The 21,536-nt window shown below is 43.2% G+C and overlaps 1 protein-coding gene across 1 annotated transcript in view; it reads right to left on the minus strand.

Annotated features, from left to right (window-relative positions):
* The window catches only part of atp10a (ATPase phospholipid transporting 10A), a 44,699-nt gene that overhangs the window by 11,754 nt on the left and 11,409 nt on the right, over positions 1 to 21,536 (minus strand). Inside the window, exons 4-13 of the mRNA XM_080877617.1 lie at positions 19,835 to 19,941; positions 19,627 to 19,758; positions 18,230 to 18,360; positions 15,969 to 16,221; positions 15,652 to 15,869; positions 15,384 to 15,578; positions 10,621 to 11,182; positions 1,638 to 1,741; positions 1,105 to 1,231; positions 832 to 1,016 (exon numbers count right to left, since the gene is read on the minus strand). Of these exons, the coding sequence (XP_080733743.1) occupies positions 832 to 1,016; positions 1,105 to 1,231; positions 1,638 to 1,741; positions 10,621 to 11,182; positions 15,384 to 15,578; positions 15,652 to 15,869; positions 15,969 to 16,221; positions 18,230 to 18,360; positions 19,627 to 19,758; positions 19,835 to 19,941 (2,014 nt within the window). The remainder of the gene's footprint in view (positions 1 to 831; positions 1,017 to 1,104; positions 1,232 to 1,637; positions 1,742 to 10,620; positions 11,183 to 15,383; positions 15,579 to 15,651; positions 15,870 to 15,968; positions 16,222 to 18,229; positions 18,361 to 19,626; positions 19,759 to 19,834; positions 19,942 to 21,536) is intronic.

Here is a 21,536-nt window from a genome sequence, read left to right on the forward strand (position 1 = left end):
CTGTTTTGTTAAATCTTATGTTCAGTGTTTGGATGCTGCAAGACACAATTTGCAATTTTTGGGATAAATGAATTAAATCTGATAATAAATCTAATTATTTGCTGGCAATTTCACAGGCGATGTTCTTGAGCAATGCAAAATGAATGCAGTAAGTTGTGCAATCAGTTATTCTCTTCAGGCAGCCGATCACTTTTGTAGAAAAACATTTAGACTGTGAATAAGAATCCAAATGGCTTGAGACTCCGTCCTCTGAAACGTTGTTAGGCAAAGACGACCGGGGTCGGTCTTTACCGGCATTTCAGTGACTCATCACTGCAGGAGCTTGAGATGCTCACATGACAGAGGAGTTTCCTCTTCTCACCCCAACTGGTCGCGGCACATAGCCGCCTGGTTCTGCTGGAGGTTTCTTCCTGTTAAAAAGGAGTTTTTCCTTCCCACTGTCGCCAAAGTGATTGGTCATAGGGGGTCATATGATTGTTGGGTCTACCTTACAATATAAAGCGCCTTGAGGCGACTGTTGTTGTGATTTGGCGTTGCTGATTGCAGCCACTTTTTCCGTTTTCACCTTTCTAATCTTGGGTGGCACACTGATTGTTTAGACCACCACTGTTCACACAGGAATCTGCTGCCGTTTGATTAGCTCAAGACTATAGCGTACACTTTGCAGTCGGTGGCTGCAGAGTTTATTTGTGACCAAGGAAGTCACATGTGCCAAAACAAATGGTACCAAGGGGGAAATGAGCAAGAATCCAATTACAGCGTGCAGGTGTGAAAGCGCTCCACGTTTAGGAAACCAGAGTTTATTAAAACCTGGCTGGTGCTACTGCTCACCTGAGAGTCAGCGTTCAGTGTCAGGAGCTCCTCCTCGGGGTCCAGCAGCTTGCACGCGTACGCGATGTTCACAGCAGTTTCCTGTTTGTCCCCCGTCAGCACCCATATCTGTAGGCCCGCCTTCCGCAGGGAAGCTATAGTTTCAGGCACGCCGTCCTGCAGCCGATCCTCAATGCCCGTCGCTCCTGAAGGAGAAGGCAAGTCTGTGACAAACTCGCCAACATTAGAGTAATTACATTCGTAATAACAGTTTCAGCTGTAACTGAGAGCTACCCAGAAGATGGAGGTTCGTCTCCAACTGCAGGGCCGACTCAAAGAGCAGCTCCTCCCTTCCCTGAATGGCCGTCTCAGCCGCCAAGTGCCGCTGCAGCCAGCAGGCGTACTCCTCTTTGCTCAGAATCTGACACACAAACACAAAACGTTTATACACACACACACACACACACACACACACACACACACACACACACACACACACACACACACGTGTCAGGATCCTCCATAACAGAATGTGAGACCTTGACAAGGTGTTTTATCGCTTTGCTTTGGTGATGGCGCTGCACAGGCAGGAATATAATGAGCCCAGCTTGTGAGAGCATAAATTAACAGCCTGGGAAAGTGGCACAGATTGCAGCTGAGTCACGAAGAATGTCACTTGTGGAAGGGCTGGTCCATGTGATCATCTGCGCCGGGCTGCAAACACATCCTGTCAAGAAGCCACTGAGACACACCACCTCCGTCCCCCTTTTAAAGCAGTTTAATGATGGAGGGCAGTTGTTCAGGTTTACAGATCCGTGCTTGCATACCTTTTTTGCTATGCACAGCGTGCGAAGTCCATCTGCAGCGTACAGATTCAGGTAGTGCTGGGTCCTGCAGACAATCTTTTTCTGACGTTTCCCTTTGGAGTTTCCTTAAAAAACAGAAAAGGACAGAAATAAACGGAGATGGGATTTTCTCGCTTTGGGGGAATTTGCATGAGTGGTTCAGCATTTTAGTTCCAAATTACAAAAGACTTCATCCAAGAAGCCATCTGTCCTCACACCTAAATTAACCATGCATGCTACACCTCAACGTAAAGCCATCATATTGCTCACTAAGCGGCATCTGGGTTATGGCGTTCGCAAATATAATTAATCTATTTCAATTTTCTGCCCAAATGATTTAAAAACGACTGAACATTCGAAGTTATCTAAGACGTTTCAAAGCGTCTTGCTGGAGCGCCTCTCTGGCAACACCTCGGCCATCTTTCTGGCAGGGGAGCGGCGCACAAACAGATTGGCCTTATGGGTCTCCTGACACAGATGCACCAGCCAACACTCTGATTGCCAGCCATGAAATCTCACTAATAACACAACAGCTTGGCAGGCACAGCCTCACATGCACCGCCACGCAAAATTATTTTTACTGAAAGGAACAAATTAGCACAAAACTGGCAGCGATCGAACAGTTCCAGCTCGGAAAGTCAGGAAATAATCGAAACTAAGTGCTTTTATTCACCGCTAAAAGCGAGTTGTGTTATGAAGAAGTTATAATTACACCAACAGTCTATTTTCTCTTTGGCTGTGGAGGAAAAAAACTAAAGCAAAAACACAGCGTGAGTTCTGCTTTTCTGATGAACAGCTGCTGGGAGCAGACAAGCTCCCAGACACAGGTGGAAATTCACATCATGTTTCGGTTTCCAGTCAGAAAACTGAGGTGCATTTTTCCCCTGTCTTTTATATACAGTTCGTGTCACAGACTGTATATAAAAGATAGACAGAGCTGCTTTTGAAGAGTAAAGCCAAAGCTGAAGTGCCTTAAATAGCACCATATATGGTTGCAACAAGAAGCCCGGCTGTGTCAAGCCTGACAACATGATTTTAATGCTCACCTCATCTCCGACCACTGTAAACACAAACAGGCTGTTTTCTGTCAGATACCAACGCCATAGATCGATACTGTAAAATATATACTTTAACAAAACTATTAGATCTCTATGAAACAAATACTTCCAGAATCTAAAAGGTAGTGCAAATATATATATGCATTTCAATCTGTCTGATGTAGTCTGATCAAAGTTACTAATGCAAAATTATTTGTGACTTTGGAAACAAACAACTGTTAAATTAACAATTTCTATTACACTGTTACAGATGGGCAGGAATCACAGCGTTTGCAGCCTCGCTCCCAATTTAATGTCATCATTTAATTATTAGCCACAGTTGCTAGCTGCTACCTTAATGACCCCTAAACAGATGGCTAGTGTGGCTATCGGATAAAAGTACTTTTGGCTGCGCCCTCATTTCTACAGCGGATGGATCCACATGTTTGAACTGGCAGAGATTTTATGCCTGATGGCCTTCCTGATGCTTGATTAGTTTTGATTAGTTCTATATATAATATATTATAAAGAAATCGATGTTTCTGGGCTACCGCATGAGTGTAGACCAGTGAGGTGACAGGTGATCATCTAAATGTCTGCAAGTTAGTTGACTGAACATCCGTTATCGTCCGCTTTTCTGAAGTTGGGCCACGTTGGCAGAAAACTAAGCTGCTTTTCTTGATGTCTCTCTCCTCAGCAACAGTTTCCAGTTCCTCCTGGAAGACACTGAGACATTCCCAGCCCAGATGAGATATAATCTACCCAATGGGATACGGATCTACCTCTGTGTCTCCTCCAGTTGGGAGTGCCTGAAAAAAGGGAGGCTTCTGAGCAGCATCCTTACATGAACCCACAATCACCTCAACGGACTCCTTTTGACTGTACTCCAAGCTCTTTATCTCTACGACTGCCACCCTAAAAACGAAACACAACCTTGCACGACTACAGGCGAAGGCTGGAACGTACACCAACTATTAAATTGACAGTGACTCTGCCTCGTTTTCACCACGAGAGTCCAATATACCTGCTTTACTGCAGACACCACACCAATTTGTTTATTTTAACTTTACAGTTTCCTCGATTTCAGCTGTTTTCAGATCCAAATCTGGGACCTACTGACAGGGATTGACACGCCCTTTTTTATTGCTGAAATGAATTATTTATTGTGTGAATAAATAATAAATGTAGTTTCACAGTGCAACTACTAAACAGGAGTCTGCAGGCACACTTTCATCTCCAAAGGTCTACAGTCTGTCACCTCCACGTGTCCTGTTATTAGAATGACACTGTCGGTGTGTTGGTGGTTCTTTGTGTCTGGGGGTGGGCGTCCAGGTACACACCGGCTCACTCCTTGGCGGCCGCTTGTCGGGGCCTGGGGCCTGGGGCTCGCTCGGGCCCCTTTCGGAGGTGGGGTGCCCCCGGCCTCTCGGCCTGGGGCTCGGTCACTCAGGCACAGCTGGGGGCCGGCGGAGCTCACGGGCGCGTCACTGCAACTCCCCCTGGCTTCTGCTCCGCGGCTGCTGGGCGAGCCCTCATCTGGGACTCTCCTCAGCTCTTACTGGGACAGTGGCGCGGCTGCCCCTCTGTTGGTCTTCCATGGTCTCTTGTGTTCTGGGGGCCTCTGGATGTCTGGAGTTTTGATCTCCTCCATACCCGCTTCACACCCTGGAGGACGGGGCTGTGGCCCCCCCACACTCCCTAGCAGATCATTACATGGAGAAACCTTTGGAATGCAAGCATGCTGATCCACACAGGTATGCACACATGGGTATTCACAGACGCGGACTAAAGCTTTCTTGGCTGCTGCCTCAAAGCACACTGTGCGCTGTCTATCTTGCGTGCTGCACAATATCGTTTATTATTTAGTAAATATTGATATCTATGACTAGCTAGTTTATTGTGATGGTGCTTTGTTTTCTCTATTATTATGTTACTCTTTGTTGTTTGCTGTCTCCTCTGTTTGTTTTTTTGTTTGTTTTTTTTTTTTCTCCATACAGGTGACCCAGGAGTTCTTTTTTTTTTTTTTCTCTCTCTTCCCCCCCCCCTTCTCACCGTCTCTTCTCCCCTTTGGTTTTCTTTCTTTCTCTCCCCCTCTTTCTCTCATTCATTCCCCCTGTCCTATTTATTAAAAAAAAAAAAAAAAAAAAAAAAGACAAAGGATGAACTGAAGCTCTGCCATCACGTAATGTCGCATACTGCTGTTTCTGATGTCATTTTTAAAAAAAAAGAAAAAAAAAAAAAAAAAAAGAAAAAAGAATGACACTGAACAACTCCCTCATCCCCTGAATGGAGCTATTATGGACATTCTGGGTTATGAGAAGGCCCGGTGCCTGCTGAGCTCTAATTGGCTGCTTTTGCCCAATGGGGAACCAAAGTGTGCACGAAAACACACGCAACCCTGGTCATTAAAGCTGCTCAACTGGGACACTAGGCTGTATGATCTGTTTTTGTGAGCAACTGAATTTTAAGTAAGCGGAAAAACTTGTGCACCCAGCACTGTGTGCAGGGCTCAGCACGGGATGCACGATGGAAAATCAATACAATTAATCATACTGTAATTCAGAATTCTCCAAAGGATAAGATTACATGTCAGCAAGAAAACATGCCAAAACGAGGTTTGGGGGGTGGGCTCATCTCCATTTGTCTGCTGCAGTTAACAAGTCCTCATTCGGCGTAGGAGGATCATTTCAGCTGGAGAGCCATTTTTACGCAGCCGTGTTGAGATGCCTTTAATGAACAGGAGGGAGCCACTAAGCAGGCACGTGAAAGAAATGTATTACTCGCACAACGTGACAGCATGCTCTTACTGAAGGGGATCCAAGACAGTTTGCTGCACCGGCTGATTCAGTCCATGAAAACAAAAGCACTTCAGAGCACTTTTACACTTCTGAGCAAATGATGCGGTGAAGGAATTGTGCTGTAATAGGAAAGCTTGTATAAAGTGTGGTAAACACTGTTGCAGGATACACACGCAGTCCACGATATGCCAACATCTACTGACACAGTTACGACTCGATTTATTCACTTACTACTCGTGCTTCCCACACATAGTAGACTCAGTGTATTTAGGGGCTCATTATAACATTTTTCATTTTGTTTTTCATCTTTGTGAGAAGTCGATGCCATCTGTGTCCAGATGTGGAAATTCTGTGTGAACCAGTTAATGTCAAGGACTATTATGACTCTAAAATATTAGCGAATTATAATAAGTGGAATGAAATGATTGCATTTTTGTATGTGTTTTTCTCTGCCTTTCACATCATCTGTCAGAGAGTTGCACCAAAGATGAATCCTAGCAGCCAGCCAGCAGTCTGCCAATCAAAGCAGCCACACCCAGTGACTACCTCACTCCAGTATAAAGATGAATGTATCTGTCTGTTTTTATAAAAGAGGGACACATTTTTTTGTGGCCGAATAAAAACATGTTTATTTCTACTGTAAAGTTGGATGTTTTAAAATGTGGGTCCTTTCTGAAGCCTCTGGTGGATGTTGGAGGAACTGCAGGTTTTAATGCTTTAGTAAATCTCAGGGCCCAGTTGCTGAAATATAATCTGGCAGGATTAATCCAATCTGATAGGACCAAATCCTGAAATCCGGTTGTGCAAAAAGTAAATGGAATTACAGAATCGTAAAAGATCTGCTAACATTATCCAGTTTTTTATCTGGATTCAAAACATTTGAATGGGAAGAGGATTTCTTTGCTCCAAAATATCACAATTACGGAGATGCCAGCAGAGATCTGGATTCAGACTGGATTATGGTAAGGAAAGTTAATCAAACAAGAAAACCGGAACTGATAAACAGAGTTTAAAGAAAGACAAACGTCAAACAGTTTGAAAACTCTGTATGTAAATGCGATAACTGGAGATAACTAGGGCTGTGCGATAGGACCAAAATCTCATATCCCGATATAAGAATTCTATCGTCCCGATAACGATATAAATCACAAAAATGTAACATTTTCTGAAAATTCTGTGAATCTCGGGCAGCTCGACTTGCGGGAAGTGTTTCCAGCTGCGCGTCATGTACCTGGAGTCGAGTGTTTTAACCGATGCATGAAACTATAGATTTTTAGACATAAGTTTTAACCGCCGCCGTTTTATTTGTGAGTATTTATTACACGGCGTGCTGCGGGGAAAAGCCTGTTCTAACGTTTGAGTCTAAGGTTTATTTTTTAGCACCTGCCGGCTCTTTTTTACTTCTCATCCGTAAATTCTCTGCATACTCTTTCATGTGATTCAGTTTATTTTGAAAAGTCTCAACAGGATCTTGAGCTTTATTGTGAAAGGTTTATGTGGAAAATAAACAAGCGGACACACGATGCTGTTACCGTCGTTGTTGCTAACCACAACACATAAAAACAGGCGCTTGTCCGTAGTGTGGTTATATTAAATATAAGAGAAAGAGAGAACTTTAAGAAATTAATATAGCCACTACAGTCACCATCAAAACAATAAAAAAATATTGCCGTAAACAGTTTATTTTGCGACACCACGAAACAAACGATAGCGTAAAATGAAACGATAGACGTTTTTATATCGTCATCCGATACATATCGTTATATCGAACAGCCCTAGAGATAACAATAAAATATTTTCCCAACAAATAACTAATATCCAAGAAACTACGGTGAATTTTAAGAAAGGTTAAATTTGGCTCAGGGGGTTGGGAAGCGTATCTGTAACCGGAAGGTCGCCGGTTCGATCCCTGGGCTCTCTGTCCTGGTCGTTGTGTCCGTGGGCAAGACACTTTACCCTACCGCCTACTGGTGTTGGCCAGAGGGGCCGATGGCACGAAATGGCAGCCTCGCTTCTGTCAGTCTGTCCCAGGGCAGCTGTGGCTACAACCGTAGCTTGCCTCCACCAGTGTATGAATGCGAGAGTGAATGAATAGTGGCATTGTAAAGCGCTTTGGGTGCCTTGAAAAGCGCTATATAAATCCAATCCATTATTATTATTATTTGAGTCAGTAAACAGTTTCCAGTTCTTTATAGATTTCTCTAAGATGTGGAATAAAGATGTTAACCTGTTAACTCTTTGACACTGTCATGGGAATTTTCTAAACTATTCTAAAGCAATAATATCATTAAAAAAGGTGACGTAATCCCAGGCTGCAGACCTCCACACTGCGTGTTGTGTCACGTGTTCCTGTGGGTTGAAACAGTCTTTGCTAAGCACCCCTGGACAGATGTCTGGTACAGGTCTGTGTAGGTCTTTGTGTGACTGGAATAGTAAGACCCTGCTACACCTTTGCCTTTAGGACATAAAAGAAGCTGTAGAATATGGAACAAGGAAAAAAAGGAAAAAAAAAAAAAAACACAGGGAAGTTTTCTTTTTTAAGACCCTAGTCAAGGCAGGCTCTGAGTTCAGCAGCTCTAAAAATAAAAGTCCTTATATAACATGTGACCTTATCCTTTCACCTGTGTAGAAAGCATGAGGGTTTGGGGAAGTATCAGTGAAACCTCGAGTGTTTATAAAGACCAAGACCACAGACCTCCACAGACTGTATACAATGAACCACTCAAACCTGAAATAGACGATCAGATATAAAGCACCAATTCATGAAGTCTGTCATCTCAATGCGTTTCATATTGTAGCATAAAGACTCTACAACAATTACAGACAGTATACAGTGTTCACTTGTTCTGTCACGTTACAGCCTTATTCCAAAAGGGATTCAAAGTTACTATATAAGAAAAAACAAAATAACACTGTCGTCCCGTTTCCACATGTGTCTGTCCACGTTGGACAAAATGTGAAGCAGGTAAAGTGTGGATACTTTAACCACTGTAGTCACATGACATACATGCACTTTCAACATATACATAGACACAACAAAAGCAAACAGTCCTAACTCGTGGTGTTAATTTCTTCTAGATCACAGCAGAGTCTCGCCTTATAGCGGTCTCTTGACTACACACAGCTACTTCTAGAGTCAACCTGCAGTTAGGGCTGTACGATATGACCAAAATCTCATGGTAAATGGCCTGCATTTGTATAGCGCTTTCCTAGTCCCTAAGGACCCCAAAGCGCTTCACACTATATTCAGTCATTCACCCATTCACACACACATTCACACACTGGCGATGGCAAGCTACATTGTAGCCACATCTGCCCTGGGGCGCACTGACAGAGGCGAGGCTGCCGGACACTGGCGCCACCGGGCCCTCTGACCACCACCAGTAGGCAAATACGGGGTTAGTATCTTGCCCAAGGATATTTGGCATGCAGCCAGGAGGCAGCCTGGGATCAAACCACCGACCTTCTGATTAGTGGCTGACCTGCTCTGCCACCTGAGCTACAGCCACCCCTCATATCCCGATATAAGACATCTATCGTCTGATAACGATATAAATCACAAAAATGTAACATTTTCTGTAAATTCTGTGAATCTCGGGCAGCTCGACTTGAGGGAAGTGTTTCCAGCTGCGCGTCACGTAGCTGGAGTCGAGTGTTTTAACCGATGCATGAAACGATACATTTTAAGACATAAGTTGTAAAGGCCGCCGCTTTCTTTGTGAGTATTTATTACACGGCGTGCTGCGGGGAAAAGCCTGTTCTAACGTTTGAGTCCAAGGTATATTTTTTAGCACCTGGCGGCTCTTTTTTTACTTCTCATCCGTAAATAATCTGCTCTTTCACGTGATTTCGTTTATTTTGAAAAGTCTGAACAGGATCTTGAGCTTTATTGTGAAAGGTTTAGGTGGAACATAAACAAGTGGACACGCGATGCTGTTACCGTTGTTGTTGCTAAGGACAATGGATAAAAACAGGCGCTTGTCTGTCTGTAGTGTGGTTATATTAAATATAAGAGAAAGAGAGAACTTTAAGAAATGAATATAGCCACTACAGTGACCATCAAAACGATGAAAAAAATATTGCCGTAAACAGTTTATTTTGCGACACCACGAAACAAACGATAGCGTAAAATAAAACGATAGACGTTTTTCTATCGTCATCCGATATATATCATTATATTGAACAGCCCTACCTGCAGTCAATCGAGCTAAAGCCTCACTTCACCTTTAATGACAGAAACTGATTTGCATAACGAAGCAGAAAAGTATAAAGAAATGTCAAAAGCCAGCTTTAGAGCGGAAGTGTCACAAACTAGGCCTGGGGCCAGAATCAGCCCAGCAAAGACTCCAAACCGGCCCGCAGGACAGGTGTGAAAAATGTGAAGGAGGGCAAATGTTTAAGACTTTGACAACTTTTCTACTGATGAAGACCTCCCCCATGCTCATTTATACTACACTGAAGTAAAAGGGAAACAATGAAATGACAGAAAATGTCCTGTTTTTCCACCAACTATGATAGAAATTTATATTTTTTTGTTTTAATATATTTATTTAACAGTTAAAAACTCAGTCTGGGCTACTGGAGCTTTTTACTGTAATTTTAAACATTTATGTCTTACAATTTAAAGCCCAAAGAGTCATCCTGACAGATTTCTTTCAGTTGCTACTGCAGAACGTCTTTCTTATGTAGAAAAACTGTTAAATGTTTAGCGAAATGTCAAACTGCGACTGGCACTTTCACCAGTTTGGTCGATCAATGACATAAAATGAGTTTCACATCCCTGATTTAGAGGAAATGCCTGCTTTTTGAAAGTCATCTGTTAATCAGTTCCCTCAGTCAATAATTCTTTTGGGAGAAATTTGTTATGTTTGCAGTTTCAGTGGACCACAGAATCAGCTGCAAAGATTAAATGCTGTGTTTTGAGGCTGATCTCCATGTCTGATATCTCATGCTATAATGAAACTGTAATTTCACTAAACAATGCTTCATCTTTCACATAGCACTCCAAACCACATCATGATCACAAGCCAAAGCAGTGCCGTTGCTTATTATCCCCATTAACATTTAAAAAAAAAAAATCTCACTGGTCACAACGGTCTGCAGAGATTTCCCAAACAAGTGTTTTCCTACCTGTGTCGGGGGGTTTGATGAGATCCATGATGACAGAGTCTGCTCCTTTAGTGTAGACGGTGATCTGATCAGTCAGAGGGTGTCGAACCACCACAGACATGCGTTTCCTGGTGGAGTCAAAGCCAAGTGTGTGCAGCAGCTCGAAGCTCAGCTTCCCCAGGTGAGGCAGCTCCACGATCACCTGGTCGGGGAGGCGTCCGACCAGGGAGCACTTGTAGGCCCGGGCAGCATAGACCAGAGCGGCCTCGTCGGGCGACTCTGCCTCGTAGCGCAGCTCTCCTTCGTCGAGGTTCCAGGAGGTTTTTCCATCGTAGGATGGCGGGATGGGGCTAAAAGCCTGCTCCAAACCTCCCGAGGGCTGCTCCTCGTGCAGCTTGGTGAGCGTGCTCTCTGCCGAGGGCGAGGACAGCAGGCTGGAGCAGCCCTTATTGGAGGATCGGTTGGTGATGAGACTGGAGGAGCTGCTGCTGTTGGAGCCGGAGGTCAGTCGGCTGGGGGTGAAGCGTTTGATGAAGTCCTCGATGGTCTTCACTGGAGACTTTAGCTCGAACCTCATCCTGACCTGCAGGAGCAGAAAGTGTAGGCATAAAATAATGTTTTTATAATCCAAGAGAGAACAGACCCTGATTCCATCTTCATTTTTTTCTCCAGGTGCTCTTAAATCTAACACAGACCACTGAAAGTGATAAAAGACACGAGACAACCCATCAGGCTCATTTTAGGGCAATAAGAGTCTGACGCAGAGAATGTGACACAACAGTGTTTCTCTCACTTAAACAGACATTGGGACAGATTCTTCCATAAAAAGAACCAACACAGTAAAAAACAGCGATAAAAGCCAAGTGCTCTTTCTATAGATTGTTAAATAGTTGTGTCAAAAAAAAAAATCATTTATGCTCATCAGCCAGTACAAAATACCTAAAAAGGTCAAATATAAAAATTGATTTTGTGCATAAGTGGATTTAAGAAAAAGGCCAGCAAGTTAAAACGACTTACGCAGCACTGCGTAAATAATCCAAATCGGGCTCTGAGGCGAGATTCTGTCACTGGGTGGGAATCGGTGTAGATCACAGACTGTAAATAAAAGATGGATGTAGCCACTGTCACATCAACCACTGTTGTTGGAGTGAACAGCTAAAGGCTTCAACCCATTTGTGTTGCAAAGTCAGAGATGTTAATGTGGCAATCCAGAGGGACTGACTCATTTCTGGAGCCTCCGATGGACGTTGGAGGAACTGCAGCTTTCTGCAGGGGAGACTGGTACTTGGTTAAAAGAGATCCTGAGGTTAAAATACTTGATATTAACGTAAATAACGATGAATTTAGCCACTGGACTCTGGCTCTATGACTACTGCAGCATATGGCATTACTAAGAAAGATGCTCAAATGGATGAAATGAATAAGAAGTTGACTTCCGAGTGAATTCAGGTGCTGCTTTTGGGGGAATATTTCTTAAGGTTAAGAAGCTCATAAGATGGATGTTCTACATCGTTTTAGTCCTTAGAAATGTTTGAAAAGCTCTGGTACTACAGAGGACTTTATCTCTGATGAAAAAGCTTCTCCTGGCCATAATCCTTCGGCCAATCATTCATCCCAAGGTGCCGCAGTACAACAGAAGAAAAAGCGACTCACTTTAAGGTCTCCTGGCAGCGGGAACCACAGTTCTCACATATATATACAAGAATAAATCATTCAGTGGCCCAGCTACGCACAAGGGCATCATAATAAAAATGTGAACAATTGCTCTGGAACACGGGACAGCAAAACAACCGATAAAAACCGAAAGAAAAGTCAGCGCTTCTGTGCAGACGTGCATCTTATCAGATGACCTCCAAAGAGAAACACAGACATACATAAACGGTGTGCCACCGTGTACAGTTTCATCGAGCAGATTTGTGCTCTGACAGTCGGGATCCATTGTGAGCCAGTGCACGCCGCGTGAGGCGAGGAGAGGATATCGCCTCCTGACAGGAGGACCACACCCAGGCCCAGAAACAAAACGCGGATACGCTAACAGAAAAAGTAGTGAAAGCTACGTGCAAGCGCACACTTTCAGCGTCAGATCTGGAACGTTTTTTTAAACTCGTAACATGCAGCTTTCGCTCAAAAGGTGGAAACTACTCCCACATGGATCAAAAAAACATAAACACAAAACACAAAGCTCGTTTGTTAGCGTGCTGGAAGGACTTCAGTTGCATTTTTCTCCACTGATACAGACACAGCTTTAAGATATGAATCTTCTTTGGATCACAAAGGATTTGTGAAAAACCTGAAGTTCACCTCATGAGTGTGAGCTGTATGAGAACGAGGTCACCTGCAACCACAGGTGGGAGGTAACAAAGTACAAATACTTTACTAAACCTAGGCAGAATTCTGACAACGTTTTATTTTACTTTACTCCTCGCTTAAATACATATCTGTGCTTTCTACTTCTTACATTTTCAAAACAGGCTCGTTAGTATTTTTTAAGCACAGGATCTGTACTTATTTCACTGTAAAGAAGTCAAAAATAAATCTACTTCTACAGACAGCAACACACAGCAGACCCATGCTTTAAACCACTAATGATTGTGCAACCCCATAATTTTCTGAGCAGGTCGATGGGCTCTGAGATCCAGAATGCTCTTATACTCTGTCTATTATTGTTTTTCAATTAAATGTTTTCCACCAATACTACTTATAATACCTCCAGTCTGTACATTTAATAGTTATATAGATTACAAGGAACCATCAAAGAAAGTAAAGTGTCTCCATGGGAACTAATGATTTGGAGCATTATATGATTGTGACCTCAAACTACATGTCCACTAACCATCAGTGCAACTGTGAACCAAACCAGTTATGTATGAATTCTTAATGATACTTTGTAGGGCTGTGCGACATGACCAAAATCTCATATCCCGATATAAGAATAAGAATCGTCCAATAACGATATAAATCACAAAAATGTAACATTTTCTGTAAATTCTGTGAATCTCGTGCAGCTCGACTTGCGTGAAGTGTTTCCAGCTGCGCGTCGTGTAGCTGGAGTCGAGTGTTTCAACCGATGCATGAAACGATACATTTTTAGACATAAGTTGTAAAGGCCGCCGTTTTCTTTATGAGTATTTATTACACGGCGTGCTGCGGGGAAAGGCCTGTTCTAAGGTTTATTTTTTAGCACCTGCCGGCTCTTTTTTAATTCTCATCCGTAAATAATCTGCTCTTTCACGTGAAAGAGCAGATTATTTTGAAAAGTTTATTTTGAAAAGTCTCAACAGGATCTTGAGCTTTATTGTGAAAGGTTTATGTGGAACATAAACAAGCAGACACCGATGCTGTTACCGTCGTTGTTGCTAACAACAACGCATAAAAAACAGGCGCTTGTCCCTCCATAGTGTGGTTATATTAAATGTAAGAGAAAGAGAGAACTTTAAGAAATTAATATAGCCACTACAGTGACCATCAAAACGATGGAAAAATATTGCCATAAACAGCTTATTTTGCGACACCACGAAACAAACGATAGCATAAAATGAAACGATAGACGTTTTTATATCGTCATCCGATATATATCGTTATATCGAACAGCCCTAATACTTTGTAAATCACAATCCCAGATATGGAAAAACTCCAAACGCTGATCTGCTGCCACTGCAGATTACCCTCCTTACATCACTGACAGAGGAGACTTCACGTCACTTTGCAGAGACGAGTCTGTGGTGTGATGGTTAGCTGTGCACATGTCGTGCTGGTGTAAACAGAAGGCGTGCAAAAAGAGGCTGAACAACAGCCCAGTAATGTGCATGTGGTGACACATGAAACTGTCATGTGCTCTGGTGTTTATTCTAATAAGTCATAGGGAGCTGCTTAAGCAATGAACCGAATCATGGATTTGGACTATTATAATATCCTGCCATTTTGAACATATACAATCTAATGCTTCCTTTTTAATTCATGCCTATAAAACCTTTCCTGTTGCCCCTGCCAAGAACCTGACTTGTTCTACAAAAACTTATTTCGATGAAGATGGAATAATGGCAACTATCCCACCATGAGCCCTAAACATTTACCCACAATGCACTTTAGGTTTTCCCCAGTGAATTCTCAGAAAAAAATAAGCATGCAGGGTACCAATGCTCTTCAATGTCACAGACGTTAAATCGGTGCAGTTTTCTCACACTATGATAGATCCTGAGATACTGACGCTCAGAGTCGCTTAAGAGAAAAAAAAATTGTTCTTAACAGAAAATATATTTAGGCTTTAGACTTTTCTATCTCATCTACCTCCTGTACTTATGAAATCTGAACCGACCCCTTTGCACACCAAGGGCCTGTAACTCTTCTGTCTTTTTTAGGCTTCATAGTCCAAAAAAACCAAAACAGATTTTATATAAATAATTTCCCAGAGCCGACACTTGCCCCGATAAAAAGCTAAGATGCTTTCTGATGACTGCAGCAAGTCAGGCACTGACACGCTGTCAACACTTTATTATGAGCTTAGTGTCTTTACCAGCTGCACACATGCACCTATTAGAGGAATTAAAGGGGAGGCTTGCTTCACCTGCAAGTCTCTCTCTCTTACACACACACACACACACACACACACACACACACACACACACACACACACACACACACGAAAGTCAAAAGAGAAGAAATCAGGAGGTGTGGAATGAAGTTGAGGTAACATCATTGTGCGGCCCAGTCCACAAACAATCCCTCTCTGACCTGACAGAGGTTTGACCAAACTGATGTTTCTGACCTGAACAGGTGAGTGTTACCTTGTGTCTTGGCTGGTTGGGGGAGGACACGACCACCGTGTTGCAGATTGTGAGAGCGATGAAAAAATCGATGATGTCTGAGAGGTCAGAGGGCAGCTGGGACATAGGCTGGCTGTGGAAGCGCATGAAGTCCATCTGACTGCTGCAGTCATTGACTTTGTCCAGGAGCTTGGGGTCGGGGGTGATGTCTTTCTCCTGCAGAACAGACGGAGGTTTGTTAGGGTAAAGGATGCAGGATGAGGATTGTAGAGCAGTAATGAGGACCCACCATGGGGCTGCTGAAGGCCGTGTGCTTGGACAGGATGCTGGCTCTCTTGGCCTCGGCCCTGCTGCCTGTCCTGCGGTGGGACTTGGTACTCTGGGACCGCAGCACCACGCGGGCGCTCTGGTGACTGGTCACGCTGTCCCGCCTGGGGAGGGTGCCAGCGTGAGACATGCTCTCTTCCTCCTCTGAGTCCATTTCCTGGTACATGGCAAGTCTTCGAGCTGAAAAACAAACACACACCGTTAGTGGTGACTTAGAAGATGATGACCGCTTACTGTTTCTTTAAGGGAGCGTGTGAGAGGGTTGGCTGGTCGTCTCACCGTTGGCATCATGGGAATACTCCACCCCTGCCACAGTGCAGCGCCGGAACACCATCTTATTTTCCGTCAGCGTGCCTGTCTTGTCAGAGAAGATATACTGCATCTGGCCCAGATCCTCTGTGATATTAAGTGCTCTGCACTGCAGGTGGGAGTCTGTCTCCTCGTCGTACAGATCCATATCTTGATGGATGAAGTACACTTGGCAGATCTTGACAATTTCAATTGACACAAAAAGGGAGATGGGTATCAGGACCTAGGAGAGGAGAGAGGCAGAGCAGGCTGTCATCCTGGAAACTGATGGAAAGATGGTGTGAACGTCTGAACGTGAAATCAAATCAAATAAAGAGTGAAGATGCAGAAGAACAAATAGCTAAAGATGTAAAAAAGTTTAAATGCGTTAATGAGGGACCCCCCCCCCCCCCCCCCCCAAAAAAAAAAAAAACAACCCAAAAAAACCCAATGTAAGTTAAAAGCGAAGCTTAAAAATAAAACAGGTAAAAGAGATCAAATAGATCGACTCAAATAAACCTCAAATGGTTAAAGGGTTGAAAATATGAAAAGAAAGGATACACTGAAATTGCAGGGATGTGCTGGTGCAATACGTAGCTAAATGCAACAAGAAAAGTCAGTTATGAAGTTAAATGGATGAACAGTAGAGACAGAAAAAAGTAAACTGCAGCTAAAAAAAAATCAATTCATATAAATAATTAAATAAATCTTGTAAAAAAGAGATTCAATTATTGGAAAACCCAAAAAGAAAATCTTGAACAGTCAAATATTAAGTACATTAATTAGTACCGGTAATACTAATTTAAAGCAAATTTTAAATGATCACACATGGAAAGCCTGAGGCCAGAGGCTGGGGAGGAAGCATGAGGGTGGCAGCAGATGTCGCATTAACCGAATATTTTACAGATATTTATTTTTTAGTGTCTGTGACCTCACACAGCTCAAACTGCTCAGTTCACAAGTTCGGGATAAAACCAGTACGTCAAACACGTCATAGCTCATCCGTCTCACAATCCATCCCAGTTCACAGGTTACTGGAATGAGTGAAGTACAGACAGAAGGCGAGCTTTCTTCTCATTGGCTCGCTGTGTCCACTGAGAAGTCACAGAGGTTCTCAAGCAGTCGTAACCGGGACGATTTAGCAGCGAATGAAAGGGTTTGGGTTCAGCAGTGCTATGACTACATGGTCAGTAGTAACTACGGTAATAAAAAGCACGGAAACGAGAGGACAGGAAGGCCCAGTCACACCTTCTTAATGTGGAAGTCAACCAATAGGACAACTCCCTCCATGACCATAACCAGTAAGATCATCATCACCAACATCTAATAAAATATAAGTGCTATATTTCGTCATTTGGTGGCTCATTTTTGTATCATTCTATAACTTTCCTCTTGCAACTCATTACATATTGCACATATTACAATGCTTACACTGGCTACACATGGTGGCTAGATATATCTAAAACAGTTAACAAGTTAAAAATGGATGAATAGGAACAGATAGATGCCTGAAATAAGAGGAAAGAGTTCATCTGGGATTTCTGTGGGGCTATATCTGACAAAAAAAAAACAACCCCCAAACCAAAACATCATAATTAAAAGAATTATTGCTTCTTAGTTCCAAAATGCTAAACAAGTGATTTTTTAAGTACACTGGGCATATGCTGGATTGTTTAAAAAATGTTGGTGTAATCCAGAGTGGAACATTTCCAGGCAACGCTTATGGAAAGTAGTTCCGGAGAAATGAGTCATAGCTTTGGGGAAGGCAGCGACGTCTGCACACAGTCCTCGTGCTGCTCAACAGTCATGTGTTTATTTCAGAGTGTATCATTTTTCTGGCATTACTGTTACTATTTGCACAGCGAGACCAAGGAACTGCCCTCTGCGATTTCTCGTTTATTTTGAAAGGCCGACACCGGGGCGGCTCGTCTGCTGCTGCTGTGACACGGGACACGCCGACATTTTCCCTGAAACTTTTTGCCTAAAAAAAACACAACCAGATCAATAACTGTTGGGTCTCACTTTCTCTCCTTTTGAGCTCAGATTAAAGAGACTGTCTTGCTGCTCGAAGCAACACATTTTTCATCTTTGCTTTTCCAAACAAACAGAGAAAAAGATCTAGAAGTCACACGCAGAGGGAGGCTGAAATACTGCCACGATGTACAGCAGAATAAAACATTTCACAGTCCATGATATTGCCTTTATATCTTTATCTGTGCCTTTGCTTCTTTAAGCTGCTTTCTTTTTAGTACCTGAAAGACGATGATCATGGTGAGGAAGAGATAAATGGCTGACATGATGGGCGATAAGTTGGTCCCCTCTGGGCTAAGAACGTCAAACACGGGTCTGTTATCTCCATACTGAAACATCCACAGCCCGTGACCTGCAACAGCAACAGCACAAGGTCAGCTCATGCAAACAGTGGAAGGACAGGAGAGAGAAGCAGAGGAAGCTCTGTGTAAGAGTTTTGTTATTCCTTGTTAATATTTAGATTTATTTTCTGACGTTTCTGTGATCAATGCTCATATTAAATGCGGTCAAAGATGAATTAAAATTAGGTAAATCCCTGCAAGGCAACACATTCGCAGGTCTTAACCTAGTATTGTTTAGAGCAGGTTTCAGATTTCAGACTATCTTTCTACTCTTGGCTCTGTGTGATGTCAGTGGGGGTCATCTCAGGCACAGCTCTGGCTACAACTACAAAGCCTCCAGCGCCTGTTGATCGAGCTGCTGTGGCTCCAGGTTGTTAACAATGACTGTTTCAGATTCCTGAGATGGATGTGGATTTGCAGTCTTCTCCTCCTCATCTGCGCTCTTTTGGTGTGTTTCTCTGGTTTTCTTTAATCTGGTTTCAAGAGGTTTGCAATAATTTTTATGGTACTTCAGCTCTGTGAATATGGACTCTCAGGAGCGGAGCTCAGGGTAACACAAAAAGATGGATGTCTGCAATCCCTAAAATATTTAGATGTCCAGTCTCTGCCTGCAGGTTTGGAGGCCTGTAGAAATATTCTTTAACACAGGTGAAGGTACGGTGGCCATGAAAGATCAAAAACAACCACAAATAGAATAACGCAGCAAAAGCACACAAAGAAAAACAAAAAACTCACAAAACAAAACGGAAACGTTTTTGGGGAGGTGAAACGTGACGGAGCAGCTGCACAAGTGACAAGCTAACAGTAAATGGCTAATGCAAACACTTTAATGTCTCCACAGAAACTTTTCCGCTGTGTTTTGTGACATTTTACAGCATTTTTTAAAAATTTGCTGGTGTTTTCTTAAGTTGCAGTTTGTTTGACCTCTCAGGGCTACCGTACGAAGGGTTTTCATTAAAGATCGACTACGACAAAGTCACGACAAAATATGTTTTCCCAGGTGTGACGCTAAGTAGCAAATCCAGATTAAACAAATTCATTTATCTTTTAAGGAAAGAGCAGATTTCTGTTATTAGAACCAAAAGATTCTGACAGTTCTTCTCATTTTCCCTGTATGCATTTTTAAAATATCTTATTTTAATATTTATTTATATACACAAATAAGGAGAATTTTGAGGTGTGGATGATACAAAGCTGCACCACTCCTGAGGAGATACCAAGCAGCTGGAAATGAACACAATAGGTCGCCTTAAACTTCCAAACAGCTGTTTACATACCAACAGCAGCAAACAGGCACATGACCAGCAGGATGATGACGCACCAGAACACGTCTACATTCATCTGCCTCTCCAGTTTACTGCGCTTGTAACGTGGACCGTTGTTGTTCAGCATGGCTTTGGTCTCGTGACCTGCAGAGTTACACGGCGGGTTAGTCAGAGGTGGGATCAGCTGCGTGGCAGCCGAGGTGTCATTTCGGGGGCCGACCTGCATAGATGACAATTCCCACGGCCTCCTCCGTGTTGCGGATGGTGCAGCCTCGCAGCAGCAGGTTCTCTTTGTAAAGCGCGTCTCTCCTGCCGCTTCGATGGATTCTGTCAGGTGAGAGGAGGCGTGAGAATGACAGCCAAAGGATCACAGTTACACTCAAGTGAGAAATACTGAGAGAAACAAAATTACCGGTCCAAACACAACATCGATTTTTACCGCCGAGCACCTCGGTCAATCAATCACTCCTATCCCCACACCTCTCCGGAGGAGTCAGCACAAATTCCCTCTGATACTGGAGCAGTTACCAAGCAGCACCCCCCCCCCCCCCTCACTTTGAAACTCAAAGTGATATTATGAGGGAGGTGCTGAGCTTTTAATGTCAGCATTAATCCTATTACTAAATCAAGGATTACAAGCACGTTAGTTTAACAGCCCAGCAAGCTTTAGCTGGAGAGCCGCATTTAATCATCTCTGTTGTTGCCGGTTTTAGAGTCACAACTATCGGCGTGTTTACCAACAGGAAAGTCCAGCGCTTGGCTTATGACTGACACGTCATAGATTGATAACAGAGCCGTCACTAGCAGCTCAGACAGTGGGAGAAGCCGATAACAGCACGTGATACGCAGAGAGTGCTCTAAGTCTGAAATTAGACTCGTGTCAGTGGCTGTAATATAATAAAACTCTGGTGAGATGAGGCTCTGTGCCCAACGCTGCACTGTAGCCTGGCAACTGAATACCCGCAGCATCTGGTCTCCTTCTGAGAGACGAACACAAGTCATAATCACATGTGCGCAGGTCAGCCCGACTGCTGCCGAGGACGCGTCTCATCTTCTGTCTCTCACACACAACACGTCTCACTGAGGGGACACGCTGGAAGAACAGCTGGCGTGAATCCAGCTGTCAAACCACACTGACAACACCTGGAGAGGCATGATGGTGGTAAAAGCAGGGGGTGTAAAGACAAAACATCTGAACTCCGTTAGCTTGCGTTTCTTGTACTGGAGGACATTTTTCAGGGGAAGCTCAGGACAGGTTTTATATGATCAATCAGCTCACAGCACCAAAGCCTCCTCAGGCTGGCACTGCTGACAAGTCTGCCCTAAAAAAAAGAAAGATGAAAACTAAAAGACGTTTCTTGCACGTTTTCATTTACTTTAATTTTAAATGTGCAAAATATCATTTCAGTTTTCTTTCTCAAAGGTGTACACTACAACAACTATAACAGTTTTAACTCAGATAAACATGTTCCTGAGAACTAGCGAGGTTAACCAAGGTTACTCAGCCTATTTCCCATGATCCCCGCAGTCATATTTTAGGAAAACTGATCCAGCGGAAGACTGAAATGGTTTAAACAATCCAAACCAAAAGAAGGGCTGGGACTCCCAGATTTGGCGTCTTACACAACCAGCATCCTCAGCATGATTTATGCTTCAGTTAAGTAACACATAAAGTGTTAAACATGTGTATAAAGCAGTGGGGCACAACTGGCACAGCAAAGGATCCAGTCCAGCACAAAGTAGGGAAACTGACTGAGATCTTTGAGATGACTGAAGATCTTTAACAACTTCAGTGTTCCTCACATGCCTGAAAATATCAAGTATTTCCAGATCTTGACAAACTGTTTAAGTCATAAAGAATCAAATAACACAACTGCTTATACCTTCTGTAACCGCATGTGATGAGACATGCTGTTGAGACT

Source organism: Rhamphochromis sp. 'chilingali' (genome assembly GCF_963969265.1).
Source record: "Rhamphochromis sp. 'chilingali' genome assembly, chromosome: 3".
Lineage (NCBI taxonomy): Eukaryota > Metazoa > Chordata > Actinopteri > Cichliformes > Cichlidae > Rhamphochromis > Rhamphochromis sp. 'chilingali'.